Here is a 16771-nt window from a genome sequence, read left to right as displayed (position 1 = left end):
AAGTTACTTTCTTGGTCTAGATGGTGAACTATGGGATCTTCTGATGGATGGTTACAAACATCCAGTGAAAGCCAGTGGCGTAAGGCTTACAAGGCAAGAAATGGATGATGATCAAAAGAAGCTTTTCAAGAATCATCATAAATGTAGGACTGTTTTGCTGAATGTTATCTCTCATGCTGAGTATGAGAAGATATCTAACAGGGAAACTGCCCATGATATATATGAGTCATTGAAAATGACCCATGAGGGAAATGCTCAAGTCAAGGAGACTAAAGCTCTTGCTCTAATCCAGAAATATGAAGCCTTCAAGATGGAGGATGATGAAGATATTGAGAAGATGTTCTCAAGATTTCAATCTCTAACTGCTGGATTGAGAGTTCTGGATAAAGGCTACACCAAGGCTGATCATGTAAAGAAGATTATCAGAAGCTTACCCAGAAGATGGGGTCCAATGGTGACTGCATTCAAGATTGCCAAGAATCTGAATGAAGTTTCTTTGGAAGAGCTTATCAGTGCCTTGAGAAGCCATGAAATAGAGCTGGACGCAAACGAGCCTCAGAAGAAAGGTAAGTCTATTGCATTAAAATCTAATGTTAAAAAATGCACTAACGCTTTTCAGGCTAGAGAAGAAGATCCTGAAGAATCAGAATCTGAAGAAGAAGATGAACTGTCCATGATCTCCAGAAGGGTAAACCAACTCTGGAAGAGCAAGCAAAGGAAGTTCAGAGGCTTCAGAAGCTCAAAGAGATTTGAACGAGGAGAATCTTCTGGTGACAGAAGATCTGACAAGAAGAAGGATGTCTGCTATGAGTGCAATGAGCCTGGACATTACAAGAACGAGTGTCCAAAACTTCAGAAGGAGAATCCCAAGAAGAAGTTTCATAAGAAGAAAGGTCTTATGGCAACATGGGATGATTCTGAATCAGAATCAGACTCTGAAGGAGAGCAGGCCAACTTCGCGCTGATGGCTACAGAAGATGATGGATCAGAATCTACATCAGAATCAAATTCTGAAGAGGTATTTTCTGAACTATCTAGAGAAGAGTTAGTTTCCAGTTTAACAGAACTTCTGGAACTCAAGGCTCATCTTAGTATCAAATACAAAAAGCTGAAGAAGCAGTTTGAATTTGAAACTAAGAAGCTGGAAGTGGAAAATTCTGAACTGAAGGAAAAAGTTTTAAACCTATCCAAAGATAGTGGATCTCCTTCTGAAACAGAAAAATCCATTCCTAGCATGAATCATATTCTGAAAGAATATGACTCGAGCTTCAGAAAGTTCTTATCTAGAAGTATTGGCAGAAGTCATCTTGCTTCTATGATATATGGTGTTTCTAGAAACAGAAGGTTTGGTTTTGGCTATGAGGGTGATACCTCACATAAATTTGAACCTATTGATGATCTGAAGATCACATACAAGCCATTGTATGATCATTTCAAATATGGCCATGCACATGATATTAGACTCACTTCACATGCACAGAAGTTTAACACTGTTCACACCAAGAAGCTTGTGACACGTCCTAAGAAATATCATGCTGACAAACCTAAAGAATATCATGCTGTTCCTCCTGTTAAATATTTTGCTAAACCCAAGTTCAATCAGAACTTGAGGAGAACTAACAAGAAAGGACCCAAGAAATTGTGGGTACCTAAGGAGAAGATAATTTCTGTTGCAGATATCCTTGGCAGCAAAGAGGACAAAAAGCAAAATGTCATGGTACCTGGACTCTGGGTGCTCGCGACACATGACGGGAAGAAGGTCTACATTCCAAGACCTGGTGCTTAAACCAGGTGGAGAAGTCAAGTTTGGAGGAGATCAGAAGGGCAAAATCATTGGCTCTGGAACCATAAGTCTTGGTAACTCTCCTTCCATAACTAATGTTCTTCTTGTAGAAGGATTAACGCATAACTTATTGTCCATAAGTCAATTAAGTGACAATGGTTATGACATAATCTTTAATCAAAAGTCTTGCAAGGCTGTAAGTCAGAAGGATGGCTCAATCCTATTTACAGGCAAGAGGAAGAACAACATTTATAAGATTGATCTTTCTGATCTTAAGAAGCAGAAGGTGACTTGTCTTATGTCTGTTTCTGAAGAGCAATGGGTCTGGCACAGAAGATTAGGTCATGCTAGTTTGAGAAAGATTTCTCAGATTAATAAACTAAATCTGGTCAGAGGACTCCCAAATCTGAAATTCAAATCAGATGCTCTTTGTGAAGCATGTCAGAAGGGCAAGTTCTCCAGACCTGCATTCAAGTCTAAGAATGTTGTTTCTACCTCAAGGTCGTTAGAACTCTTGCACATTGATCTGTTTGGCCCAGTCAAAACAGCATCTGTCAGAGGGAAGAAATATGGATTAGTCATCGTTGATGATTATAGCCGCTGGACATGGGTAAAGTTCTTGAAACACAAGGATGAGTCTCATTCAGTGTTCTTTGAATTCTGCACTCAGATCCAATCTGAGAAAGAGTGTAAAATCCTAAAGGTTATAAGTGATCATGGTGGTGAATTTGAGAACAAATTCTTTGAGGAGTTCTTCAAAGAAAATGGTATTGCCCATGATTTCTCTTGTCCTAGAACTCCACAACAAAATGGAGTTGTAGAACGAAAGAATAGGACTCTACAAGAAATGGCCAGAACCATGATCAATGAAACCAATATGGCTAAGCATTTCTGGGCAGAAGCAATAAACACTGCGTGTTATATTCAGAATAGAATCTCTATCAGACCTATTCTAAATAAGACTCCTTATGAATTGTGGAAGAACAGAAAGCCCAACATTTCATATTTCCATCCTTTTGGATGTGTATGCTTTATTCTGAATACTAAAGATCATCTTGGTAAGTTTGATTCTAAAGCACAAAAGTGTTTCCTTCTTGGATATTCTGAACGCTCTAAAGGCTACAGAGTATACAATACTGAAACATTGATTGTAGAAGAATCAATCAATATCAGGTTTGATGATAAGCTTGGTCTTGAAAAACCAAAGCAGTTTGAGAATTTTGCAGATTGTGATATTGATATATCAGAAGCAGTAGAACCAAGAAGCAAAGCTGCAAAAGCTGGCAGTCTCAGAAGCAATGGATCAGAAGATCAAGTTGCTGCATCTGTAGAGAATCTCAGGATTTCTGAAGAACCAACAGTCAGAAGATCACCTAGACTTGCATCAGCTCACTCAGAAGATGTGATCCTTGGAAAGAAAGACGATCCCATCAGAACAAGGGCATTCCTTAAGAACAATGCAGATTGTCAGTTAGGTCTAGTTTCTTTGATCGAGCCAACTTCTGTTGATCAAGCTCTAGAAGATCCAGACTGGATAATTGCCATGCAAGAAGAACTAAATCAGTTTACAAGGAATGATGTATGGGACTTGGTTCCTAGACCAAAAGGATTTAACATCATTTTCACTAAGTGGGTATTCAGAAACAAGCTAAGCGAGAAAGGAGAAGTGGTAAGAAACAAAGCCAGACTGGTGGCTCAGGGTTATAGTCAGTAAGAAGGAATTGACCACACAGAAACCTTTGCACCAGTGGCCAGGTTAGAATCTATTCGTCTATTAATTTCTTTTGCCACTCAACACAACATCACTCTTTATCAGATGGATGTTAAGAGTGCCTTCTTAAATGGTTATATAGATGAAGAAGTTTATGTCCATCAACCTCCTGGTTTTGAAGACTCCATGTCTCCAAATCATGTTTTTAAATTAAAGAAATCATTATACGGATTGAAGCAAGCTCCTAGAGCTTGGTATGAACGTTTAAGTTCTTTCCTTCTGGAAAATGGTTTCACTAGAGGAAAAGTGGACACTACTCTCTTTTGTAAAACATTTAAAAAGGATATTTTAATTTGTCAAATATATGTTGATGATATTATCTTTGGAACATCTAATGCTACACTTGGAAAGGAGTTTGCTGAGTCTATGCAGGCTGAATTTGAAATGAGCATGATGGGAGAACTCAAGTATTTCCTTGGGATTCAAATCAACCAAACTTCTGATGGAACCTATGTTCATCAAACGAAGTATGTGAAAGAACTTCTGAAGAAGTTTAATCTTTGTGAAAGCAAAGAAGCCAAAACTCCTATGCATCCAACATGTGTCCTAGGTAAGGATGAGGTAAGTAAGAAGGTAGATCAGAAGTTGTACAGAGGTATGATTGGATCTCTTCTATATTTAACTGCTTCTAGACCTGATATTCTCTTCAGTGTTTGTTTGTGTGCTAGATTCCAATCAGATCCGAGAGAATCTCATTTAACTGCGGTTAAGAGAATTCTGAGGTATCTGAAAGGTACTACTAATGTTGGTTTAGTTTACAGAAGATCCAAAGAATACAACTTAGTAGGATTCTGTGATGCTGACTATGCTGGAGATAGAATTGAAAGGAAAAGCACTTCTGGAAGTTGTCAATTTCTTGGAAGTCATCTGATCTCATGGTACAACAAGAAGCAAGCTACAATTGCCCTCTCAACAACAGAAGCAGAATATGTTGCTGCTGCTGGTTGTAGCACACAAATGCTCTGGATGAGAAGTCAGCTAGAAGATTATCAGATATATGAGAGTAACATTCCTATTTTCTGTGATAATACTTCTGCTATATGTTTATCTAAGAATCCTATCTTACATTCAAAAGCTAAACATATTGAGATTAAACATCATTTCATAAGGGACTATGTTCAGAAGGGTGTTATATCTTTAAACTTTGTGGATACAGACCATCAATGGGCTGATATCTTTACAAAACCCCTTGCTGAAGATAGGTTTAAGTTCATTCTGAAGAATATCAGTATGGATTTATGCCCAGAATGAGAAGATGAGAAGATCTTATGTATGAGTATCTTCTGAAATGAGATTGGATTAGTTTTTTATAAGAAGCTCTGATTGTAATCAATTAGAAGTAGTGATTCTGTTATTACTAACGTTTCATTGTCTAAGTTGACTCAGAATCTCTTTAAAAGTAAAACAGCTGTAACTGGCTATCCAGATGGTAAACACGTGTTCACTATTTCTGGACAAACGTGCGTGCAGTTGAGGGGACACCTACTTAGGTAACTGTGCTAATCACTTCTTTTGTCATTATTATCTCTCCTCACGTCATGCAACATTAAATGCAATTCATCATTTCTTTTATTTTCTTTTTCGTTTTTATATCCGTCAAACGTTTCCTTTCCCTAGAACGTTTCCTTCCCCACATTCCCTCTATTTATTTCTTCATTTCTTTGCATTCTTCAATCAATCTCTGCGCTCTCTCTCTCTCTCTTTCTCTCACTTTTCTATGAATATCTTTTGCGTAAACCCTAGTTCATTCTTCATCGATCTAGCGTTCATCATGAATCCTTCGCCTAGTTCCTTTCATCAAAACTTTAAACCAGTTGAAGAAACTAAGTCCCAAAAGTGGCTGATCTATTTGAATAGAACGGATGGAAGGGTTAATTGGTTACAGGATGAGAAACATATCTCGGGATGGCATTCAATTTTTTTCTCAAGTCAGATCTCTTCTGTGATGCTGTTATCAACATTTATCCAAAGGAAGAAGACTTTCTTGAGATATTGGATGAAGTTAGGTTCCATAAGGACTTAACTTCTATGTTAAGGGAAAGCCCATCTGAGAATACACTCTCTCCTGGTGAACTGTTCTCAGTTCCTCCCTTGTATTCATTTACTTCTTTCTCTGGGAGCTGCTCAGGCATGCAGAGTTTCAAGATTTGATGACCAAGCAAGAGCAAGAACAACGCTGGGATTCATGATATGCTAGCTAAGATTATGACTAGGCTAGGGTTGTATTCCTTAAGTCTTTGTAGTTTTCTTTCCTTGTTGCATCTGTTTTCTGCATACATCTTTTGTAATCCTGCTTGTTTAAATCAATGAAAAGTTTAATTTTTGTTTCTTTCCTTTGTCGTTTTCTACATCTGAATCTTTTATATTCTTTTTTGATGTTATGACAAAAAGGGGGAGAAAATATATGATAAATGATCTGATTAAATATTATCAGTTACCGGGTAAAAAGGCCCCACATTACTAACAGAACTTGCAAAGTTCTATGCTTTAAGTTGTGTTGTTGCAGGAATTGAAGATTCTCTTTCAAGATCAACATAAGAAGCAACAAGATGAATCAAGCTCTTGGATTTTTGAAGCAAGGTGAGTGCTATGAAGCTTCAGAATCAGAAGCAAGAAGGAAGAATGTTCAGATATTCTGATGATAGAATATGATCTGAAACATTATGTCTATTTGTTCTGATACATTCTATATGGCTTATATGGCTCTGATACATATTATGTGTTCTGAAACATATTTTATGTTCTGATTCATTCATGCTGACTTTTGTCGTTTAGTTTTGTTCTGTAACATTTCAGGATGTAGAGATGCTCTGATGAAGCTCTGGTACATTCAACAATGTTCTGATACAATCTAGCATGAAGTAATGTAAGAAGAAATTCAAGCTCTGAAGCTGTCCGCTGGAAGCAAGAGTCAGAAGCTGTGAATGTTCTGAAGATCAAAGAAATTCAAGTTCTGAAGCTGTCCGATGGAAGCAGAAGTCAGAAGCTGTGAATGTTCTGAAGATCAAAGAATTCAAGTTCTGAAGCTGTCCGCTGGAAGCAAGAATCAGCAGCTGTGAATGTTCTGAGGATCTAAAGAAATTCAATGTTCTGAAGCTGTCCTATGGAAGCAGAAATCAGAAGTCATGAATGTTCTGAAGATCAAGCACTGTGAACGTCTCTACTGAAATACTCAGGGAAGTCTTTTATTATTAAAATTCTTCTAGTATTAATTTCAGGGGGAGATCATTCATCTCAGGGGGAGATTGTTAATCTCAGGGGGAGACATATTCACATGCTTATGCTATAGCTGTGTAAATTGTCTTTAGCCGTCTGCTCTTTCTGATCGCAAATTCATATCATTTATATATGTTTTTGTCATCATCAAAAAGGGGGAGATTGTTAGAACAAGATTTGTTCTGATCAATATTCTTAGTTTTGATGATAACAAGGATATGAATTTTGTGTGAGATAATGTGGTACTCTAATACATTGCAATTTCCCTTTCAGGAAATATATAAAGAGTATGCACAAATCAGCGCTCAGAAGCTTTGTCTCAGAAGGTTCAGCATGCAACATCAGAACATGATCTGGCAAGACATCAGAAGATGGTCAAGGCAGAATCAGAACATGGGTCTATGGAAGCATCAGAAGAACTTGAGATCAGAAGCAGAAGCACTGAAGTTCTCATGGTATCACGCTCAGAAGCACTTCAAGGTCAGAAGACAAGAAGATGTTATGCACCAAGCTGTTTGACTCTGATGATATTCAAACGTTGTATACACAAACATCAGATCAGAAGAAAGTACAGGTGGCAGGCTACGCTGACTGACAAAAGGAACGTTGGAAGCTATTAAAGGCAACGTCAGTAGACACAGCGTGAACAAGGCTCGAGGTAGTTGACAAAAGCGTGAAACATTAAATGCAATGCTGTACGGAATACGCAAAGCATTAAATGCTCCCAACGGTCATCTTCGCAAAGTGCCTATAAATATGAAGTTCTGATGAGAAGAAAGGTTAACGATTTTGAACAGCTCAAAAACTTCATCTTCATCAAAGCTCACTACATTGCTGTTGTAATATATTAGTGAGATTAAGCTTAAACGTTAAGAGAAATATCACTGTTGTGATTATAGCTTTTCAGAAGCATTTGTAATACTCTTATTTGATTACATTAATTTGTAAGTAACTAGAGTGATCAAGTGTTGATCAGGATACTCTAGGAAGTCTTAGCTTGTGTCTAAGCAGTTGTAATTAGAGTGATCACGTGGTGGTCAGGATACTCTAAGAAAGTCTTAGCTTGTGTCTGAGCATTTGTTCCTGGAGTGATCAGGTTGTGATCAGGATACTCTAGAAGACTTAGTCGCGGACTAAGTGGAAAACCATTGTAATCTGTTGCGATTAGTGGATTAAATCCTCAGGTGAGGTAAATCACTCCGTGGGGGTGGACTGGAGTAGTTTAGTTAACAACGAACCAGGATAAAAATAACTGTGCAATTTGTTTTTATCGTTCAAGTTTTTACGACTACACTTATTCAAACCCCCCCTTTCTAAGTGTTTTTCTATCCTTCAAATGACGTTTGGTATAACATTTTGATCAACTAACAAAGACTTGCATATTACCAATGCCCATGTAAAGTTTTCTTCTTTTTCACACTCCAAAAAAGCAAACCCGACCGAATAAGTCTTGTCCGTCGAGGTCACACCGACTATCTCTAGAAGAGGAAGCCTATATTTGTTTGTCTTGTACGTCGAATCCATGACAAGAACGGTTGGAAATGTGTTGAACAATTTGATACTTTCGGGATGAGTCCAAAAAATATCACGCACCGTAACTTTGTCCTCAGACGTTCTGAAGCTTGACACGTATTGGTTATCGCCTAATAGTTTCAAAAGTTGTTGCATTTCCGACCGAGGGCCCATTTTCAAAACTTTGAGATTCTGTCGTTCATTGTAAACTTGCTTGATATTTAAAACATTATCCGGTTTTTTCCGTTTCAAATCGGCAAGTATGTTGCGAAGCGCCACTTTAACTATCGATAAATCCGAAATCACAATCTTCTCTTCGCGGGACAAACGACACGCCATTGGATGCCCGTGTAACTTGGCATCCAAGGCATGATTATGAATTCCACAAATGACGCTTAAACGCCACAAATCATCAATCATCCGAGTCGCGCGCAACTTAAACGGACACCCGCACTTTCTCGATCCCGTGTCTTCGTGTTTTAACACCCTGTTTGATTGTACATAACTCCCACCCCGTTCGTAATTCAAAACAACAAAAGCTTTCCGCCTACTATTTCCATTGTCGGACCTTAAAATAACAATTCCAAATCCAAGTTTACTAGCTTCGTTACGAACCCAATCAATCAATTGTTCGCGACTAGCGAAGCTCCGATCATTTGTAAATTGTTGTCAAACATCAACCGCATCGATCATCGATTTAACGTCGATACCCGGATCGCTACTAACGTTGACAACTTCCGCTTTAGCTACTACGTCTTCGTGCACAATGTTGCCCGGATGCACCATACCTAACATATGCAAAAATTAGTAAAATTGGCCAAAACTGTTTTTTTTACTGCCAGGGCTTATTTCGGAAGTACATTTCCGAAATTTGTTAGGTAACATATTTCGGAAATGAACTTCCGAACCATCACAGGTTTCAGCAGAAAATTGTTGAATCAATGTAGTGAAATAGGGGATGAAAAGAGAGATGTTTACCTTAAATTGTAGATTTCAATGCTCCCTTTAACGTGATCAACGGTTTGAAACTTGATTTTGAGACGAAAAATGGATGGAGATTGATTGAGTTTTGGAGAGGGTTTGGAGTAGTTTTGGAGAAAAAATGATGAAATAGTGAAGGAGGGAAAATTGTATATGGAGATATGTTTTCGGAAATGAACTTCCGAAATATTCCCGGTTTTGAATTTTCATGCAATTCGGAAATGCATCTCCGAAAACACAAAAAAAGTGGTGTTTTCAGAGATGCATTTCCGAAGTTAAAAAAAATCTTTAAAAAAAATAACTTCGGAGATGCATCTCTGAAGCAGGGGCAAATGGGGGATTTCGCTGGGGTGACCCCCATAGGGAGGTGGGTAAAGAAATTCTCCTTATTTTTATCATTGATTAATTTAAAAGAATTCAAATTTCATGTATTTAGCTAAATTTATTTATATATTTTATATATAAATTTAAAATATTTTGATGTTTCTTAAATTTTTCACATATATTAAAATTGTTTTGTAAGTTTGTATTGATATATTTATTTTTATCAAATAAAAATTAATTTTATAATATAATATGATAGATAAATAAATCACAAATTTTTTAATAAGAATGACCTTTTGTGTTATTTTGTATTTATCAGTTACTGTACCAGCTAATTTACCAAACACTCAAATTAGTTTATCAGCTACCAATCATCAGTTATAAGTTATTAGTCATCAGCTACCAGCTACCAACTATCAGTCATCAGCTACCAACTATCAGCTATAAGTTACCAATTAATTTTACTAATAAAACCAATAATCATAAAAAGAGCTTTTAACTTTTCAACTTGTATGTCTACTTATACAAGAAAAGCCAAGATCTAAAATTGAGGAGAAATGCTGCTTATGAGAAGATTCCTCAAATCCCGAGGCATTGTCACTCATCACCTATGATTAATCTTACATGCTTATGCAGTGGTTAAATCTTGTGACAGATTCCAACAAGTTTTCAATACATCGTAAATAAAAAATAAAAATTGCTATTGTATGATAGCGATAATATAATTTAAGTGGAATTATCTTATGTACGGAGAATTAAGTTTGAGTCATTTTCTCTATTAAATGACAATACTTATGTTTTAGTGGTTGTTGAATATTTGTTCAAGTGGGTTAAGGTGGTAGCCAAATTAATCATTAAAAATATTTTCACAAGAAGTGGTACCCTTAGAAAAATCATTAATAATGGATGGGCTCATTTTGCAACAAAGTGTTTGAGCAACTATTATCTACATAGGGTGTAAACCATAAAATAAATACCGACGACATCCACTCCATATACAAGTGAAAAAATTGAGCTATTTAATAGAGAGATCTAAATATCCTAGAGAAATTTGTTGATCCAATAATAAATGATTGATTCACTGTAAAAAGTATCTTTCACCATGATTGAGAAATGGATTTCAGCACGGTTGGTGGTCTGTGGCAACGAAGGATACGATAGAAAGTGCGCAACTTTCCATCACAGACTAGTGAACGTGGTGAGAAACTAAGGTGGTGCGCCATATAGAAAGCTTTTTGGATCGTTGAGGTATCTTTGTCACAAGATTTGACCTTGCATATAATGTAGGTATGTTAAATAGATTCACGCAAAAGTCAAAGTTGTCACACCTAGTAGCCACTAAGAGGATTTTAAGGTATCTTAGAGGCATGGTGGATTATGCCATATTGTTTCCAACAATAGATAAAGAATTTTGGAGCCAAATACCTCAAGATCTTTACGACAATTGATCTTGATGTCAACACTTCTCAATACGTTTTGATTTGATTCACCAGCTTTGTAACCCTAGTTAAGAAATCAGTAAACATTTTCATTGCCTTCCATCTAAAGCAACTCGTACGTTCTTTTGTGGATTTGTAACCTCACCTCTTTCACCTTCTCTGCACCTCCAAACAATTTCTCCAGAATGTCCCATGCTTCCTTTACTGACTCTACATCGCCAACTTTCTCAAAGTTGTCTTGATCAACGCATTGATAAATATAAAGAGAGCTTTATAATTTTTCTTCCTCAAATATTTATGTGCAACCTTTTATTCATCTATAGCATTCTATGTGATTGGCGTTACTCCATTCTTCACAAGATCTCAAAGATCTTGATAGCAGAAAATAATCTTCATCTGCTTACAGTGATTCTCATGATTCTTATCTTTCAAGATTGGAAGATTTTCTATAAAATGTCCGTTCGAATAATTCAGTGCGCTATGCTTCCCAAGAATCACAGTTGCTCTAGATACCAGATGTTGGAATCAACCCCAATCTTGGAGATAATCAGAATCAATCTTGGTGAACAAGAATCAATCTTTATGATTTATCACTCCTATTGTTCTTCACTCTTCACTCGAGTGAATCAATCGCACCTTGGTTGCAAGATGATTCCGCTACATAGAGATTTGAGAAGAAAATGGAAAACGAGAAATTAGGGTTATAGAGATGCATCTGCAAATAGTTATGGGGTGTATTTGGAGATGCATCTCTTAAAACACTCATGAACTCATTTATCAAGTGTTTTTCACTGAGATTTATCATTTAATCATTAAGTGAAAATTTTGAAGATGCATCTCCGAAAATGTCAAGCGGGAAATTGAATATATCACCACCTTGCATGATTATCTCTCTCATACTTCATACCCATCCATAAATCAAAACCCTTATAAAAAATAGGGTTTATCTGGATATGCATCTCCGAAAAGTGATTTGATGACATGATAATGTTTCTAACGTCCAAAGTGATCCAAGACTTGTATAAATAGGGTATCTCTCATCTCATATTTTCTATAAAACACCCAAAATCAGGAAATTAATACATATCACCACCTTAAATTTGTATATTTCAATGGTGAGAATCCACCATTTCAGTTTAGGATCTGCGAGGACATAAGTCTCGCCGACATGATATCCAAATTGAATATTCTCCTGCGATATCCAAAAAATCAGAGTATCGTTCACCCTCATTTGACAGCGATGAGAAGATATAGTTCACCAATTTTAAACTGAAGATGGATGCATATTTAGAGGTTATGTGGATTACTTTTTGCCATTATACAACAAAGGATCTGATTGAAGTGGATGTGAAGATTGCAAGATCCGTCAAATTTATCATCAACATGTTTCAACATCCTAAACTATCCATTTATAACAACATGTAATGTTAAATTTTCGATTATCAATTATCTAAGTAATATTAAGTGTTTTAATTTAATGACAAGTTGTTATTGTTTGTAGAGCTTGTCATTCTCATAGTGTCTCTATTTTTTATTTTTCATTTTAAGAACAAAAGCTATTTTCATATATAATTTTGGAGATATCTTCGAATTAAAAATAAATATAATAAAAAATAAACGCATCTAAAAATATATGTCTGAACTCTAATAACATTTTTGTGAGAAGAGATATTGGTGATAAAAAAAAAAAATTGCCAACCAAAATATCCCATGACAAACCTATCCAATCCGAAACCCAGCCCCCAATCTGTTTGAAATTATTTTCAGTATTGACGGAACAAAAAAACACACGTTTTTCTGCCGAAACCAAGAAACAATTGTTACTCGGATAACACAGTTTTCTCTTACAAACACAAACTCCTTTACAACGTCACTACCATTTCTCTCCGTCTTCGCACTAATCTCTCAAGTAAGTCATATCCTTCTTATAATCACTTGTTAAAGAAGCTATTATTACCATGAAAACAACGGATTTGATTATACCTAGCGAACAGTTTCACTCACTTCACCACTCTCACAAAGAACCTTCTAGATTAACATTCTTCCGAACAAAACCTCTCGTTCTATCCCTTGTTAACGTCACAAAACTGAAATGTACAGTTTCTAACAAATACATTAAAACTGTTTTCGCAGTTTCGAAATTCCAAACTTCTGGTTTGAATGGTAAACCACAACATTTTGATAAAAACCCTAATGGGAATAATTCCAACGGTGTTATAGAATCATCCCGTAATAATGGTTCAAGAAATCAAGAGGGGTTAGAGAACACTAGTCATCTCCGTAAATTGGTTAGAGTCGGCGAATTAGATAAAGGTTTAAGGTTTCTAGAGAGTGTTAGTTACAAAGGAGATATTCCGGATGTCATTGCGTGCACCAGCCTCATTCGGCAGTTATGTAAGGCCGGAAAATCTAGGAAAGCTACTCGGGTTATGAAAATTCTAGAGGACTCTGGTGCGGTTCCTGATCTTTTAGCCTACAATATTTTGATTAGGGGTTTATGTAAATCAGGGGAGATAGAGACAGCTTTGGAGTTTCTAGAACGGATGAGTGTTTCGCCTGATGTGGTTACTTATAATACGATTTTGCGTAGTTTGTGTGATAGGGGGAAATTGAAGCAAGCTATGGAAGTTTATGATAGGCAAGTGCAGAGGGAGTGTTATCCGGATGTGTTTACGTACACTATATTGATAGAAGCGACTTGTAAAGGGAGTGGAGTTCGTGAAGCGATCAAGTTATTGGATGAGATGAGGGTTAAAGGGTGTAAACCAGATGTGGTTACTTTCAATGTTCTTATCAATGGTATATGCAAGGAAGATAGGTTGGATGAAGCGATTGAGTTGTTGAATAACATGTCGTCTTATGGTTGTAAACCGAATGTGATTACTCATAATATTATTTTGCGTAGCTTGTGTGGTACTGAAAGATGGAGGGATGCGGAGAGTTTATTTGCTGACATGCTTCGTAAGGGTTGTTCTCCGAGTGTTGTTACTTTCAATACCTTGATTAACTTTTTGTGTCGGAAAGGGTTGCTCGGTAGGGCTATGGATATCTTGGAGAAGATGCCAAACTATGGTTGTACTCCGAATTCCTTGAGTTACAATCCATTGCTTCATGGGTTTTGTCTAGAAAAAAAGATCGATAGAGCGATTGAGTACTTGGAACTAATGGTGTCGAGGGGTTGTTTCCCGGATATTGTGACCTATAATACTTTGCTTACTGCTTTATGCAAAGACGGGAAGGTGGATGTTGCTGTTGATCTGTTGAATCAATTGAGTAGCAAAGGGTGCTCTCCCGTTGCAATCACTTATAATACAATTATTGACGGGCTTTCAAAAGTGGGGGCAACAGAGCGTGCTGTGAAACTCTTGGATGAGATGTGTCGGAAAGGTCTTAAACCCGATACAATTACATACAATTCGCTGATTGGGGGATTTATCCGTGAGGGAAAGGTTGAAGGTGCTATCAAAATTTACGATGACTTGGAAAGATTAGGTATTAGGGCCAATGCCTTCACTTACAACTCAATCATGTTAGGACTTTGTAAGGCACGTCAAACTAGTCGTGCTATTGATCTTCTGGCACATATGGTAGCAAAAGGATGCAAACCTACTGAAGGTACATATACCATTCTTATCGAAGGCATTGCTTATGAAGGATTAGCGGAGGAGGCTTTGGGGTTATTGAATGAGTTGTGCGCCAGAGGATTTATGAAGAAAAGTTCTGCAGAACAGGTATGGATAAAATGCATTTGCTTGCCTTATACACTCCTACATGGCTGTGTTATACTTTTGTTGTGTACTTAATATTTTGTTAGATAGCTTATGTTAGCGACTTCTTGCTCTGAATCTTGTATTGTTATTGTATTGCTACTTGGCGATGATATGCACTAATCATGTTTCCTGTTGAGTTTTTGAATCTCATCTTTCCGAGACATTTTAGTCTGATTACTTTATTGCTAGGCTCATCAAATATATAACATGATTTGGTGCTTTATTGTTTCATGATAGGGAACTGGACTGGAATTAAAAGAAAAAATGTAGCACAATGAGTTATATCTTGATTCTTGAACAAGGAGGCTTGTGACTTGGGTATGAAAGCTTCCTTCATAGTTATTAGTTTCATGACTATTACCATCATTAGTGTTAACTTCATGAAGTTGGAACTTCTCCGAGTTTCTCCAACCGGCTGAAACCAAGCATACCATCTGCTTCCCTAAAGTCAAGTGGATATGAAATCGCAGAATCAAACACACGCTTAATATTTTTTTGGATATGAAATCAAGTAACACACTCAATCAATAATACTTTCTTTCTTTGTTCTCAACACTCAACTGAATTTTTTGATGTTATATAAGGGTCTGTCCTATGTCTCATGCTCTTCTTCCTTGTTTACTTCATCCTTCATGTATCATGCTCTTCAAGGAAAGGCTTATGTTAATTGTTTTTTAGTTCAGTTTGTTGGTTCCAAATACTAGCGACGTTTATAAGTTTATGTTATATCTCTATAACAAGTAATGCAAATTTTGTATGTTTATACGTTATTGGTTGGAATTAGGTTGAGTATGCAGGATTTTAATAAATAGTTATTTTCCAACAAATAGTCTTTTTTGAGTTTCTTTTTGCCTCTTCAATGTCGATTATTTATTATCATACTATGCAGGATATATTTATACTTTGTTGCTGCCACGTATTTGACCCTACACAGCGCGCTGCTTGAATATTTACCAAATCTGCATTAGTTTTTCTGCACATTTGAACCATTGTATTCAGCATGCTTCATGTATTTGAAATCACTGCAGTGGAATTCTGTTGAATTTCACTGATTAAATACTGCAAATGTTTGCTACAAATAGGAGCTTCATGCAAAAAAATTGTGTTTTTGCTGTTGTAATTTCCTATGTTTAGATGTTTTTTTTTATAGTTTTAGCTCGGTAAAGTGTTAAACTTGTTTTTTTTTGTTTGTTTGATTTTTTGTCTAATAGCACGAAGGCCGAAATGACGTGGATTTCCAACCCGCCTCTATAGTAGGATGTTTTGCACAATCAACTGAAGTCACTTAACGAGATTGTTTGATTCTTATTTGTAGATTTTCATGCTAATAACTTTTAATCTTTTAGTTTGGTAACTGAGTAGTGGAATTTTTTATAAGTAAAAGTAAGTTGTTAAGAAGTTAGTGGTTTTGTTAATTCAATTGTTAATTTGGTAACTGAGTAGTGGAATTTTAGTCACTAGATTACTTGATAAAATAACATAGTTTATTTTTTAAAATATTATGACAAAACATGAAACTCATTTCTTTCAAATTGAAAAAAAATAAATAATAAATGATGAAATAGAATGAAATTAATATTACTTTATTTTATTTTATTCTCTTGATCTAATTTTAAATAAATGAATTTTATTTCATCTGATATTCCCTCAATTTGATCTAATTTTAAATAAATGAATTTTATTTCATCTGATATTCCATCAATTTAAAAGTGAAAATGTTTACATAAATAAATAGTTCTAGAATTGTATTCTTTTTAACTTTTTGAAAGTAGGTATCTAGTAAAAATACTTGAAAATGTATTTTTATGGGAATTATTACTCTCCTCCACTATCAACTTTGAAAGTGACATGGAGTATTATTTACAAGCCACTTTCCAATTCATGAGAAACGGTCCTCTACACATTCAATTTTTTCATAAAGTTCAATTTAATGTTAACCGAATTTCCATTTACATTCTAAGATTCTTTTCATCCC

At 36.0% G+C, this 16771-nt stretch overlaps 1 protein-coding gene across 1 annotated transcript; it reads left to right on the top strand.

The window, feature by feature from the left end:
- Positions 1–12805: 12805 nt before the first annotated feature.
- On the top strand, positions 12806–15471 carry LOC131660156 (pentatricopeptide repeat-containing protein At1g09900-like; the record flags this gene model as incomplete). The annotated part of the gene is made up of 3 exons (XM_058929316.1): positions 12806–12935; positions 13160–14757; positions 15034–15471. Coding segments are annotated over 3 exons (1761 nt in total), but the record flags the coding sequence as incomplete, so codon positions are not given.
- Positions 15472–16771: the final 1300 nt, after the last annotated feature.

This window comes from Vicia villosa, linkage group LG3, assembly GCF_029867415.1.
Source record: "Vicia villosa cultivar HV-30 ecotype Madison, WI linkage group LG3, Vvil1.0, whole genome shotgun sequence".
Taxonomy (NCBI): domain Eukaryota; kingdom Viridiplantae; phylum Streptophyta; class Magnoliopsida; order Fabales; family Fabaceae; genus Vicia; species Vicia villosa.
The sequence above is the reverse complement of the archived record's forward strand: the minus strand, read 5'-3'. Positions and strand labels throughout refer to the sequence as shown.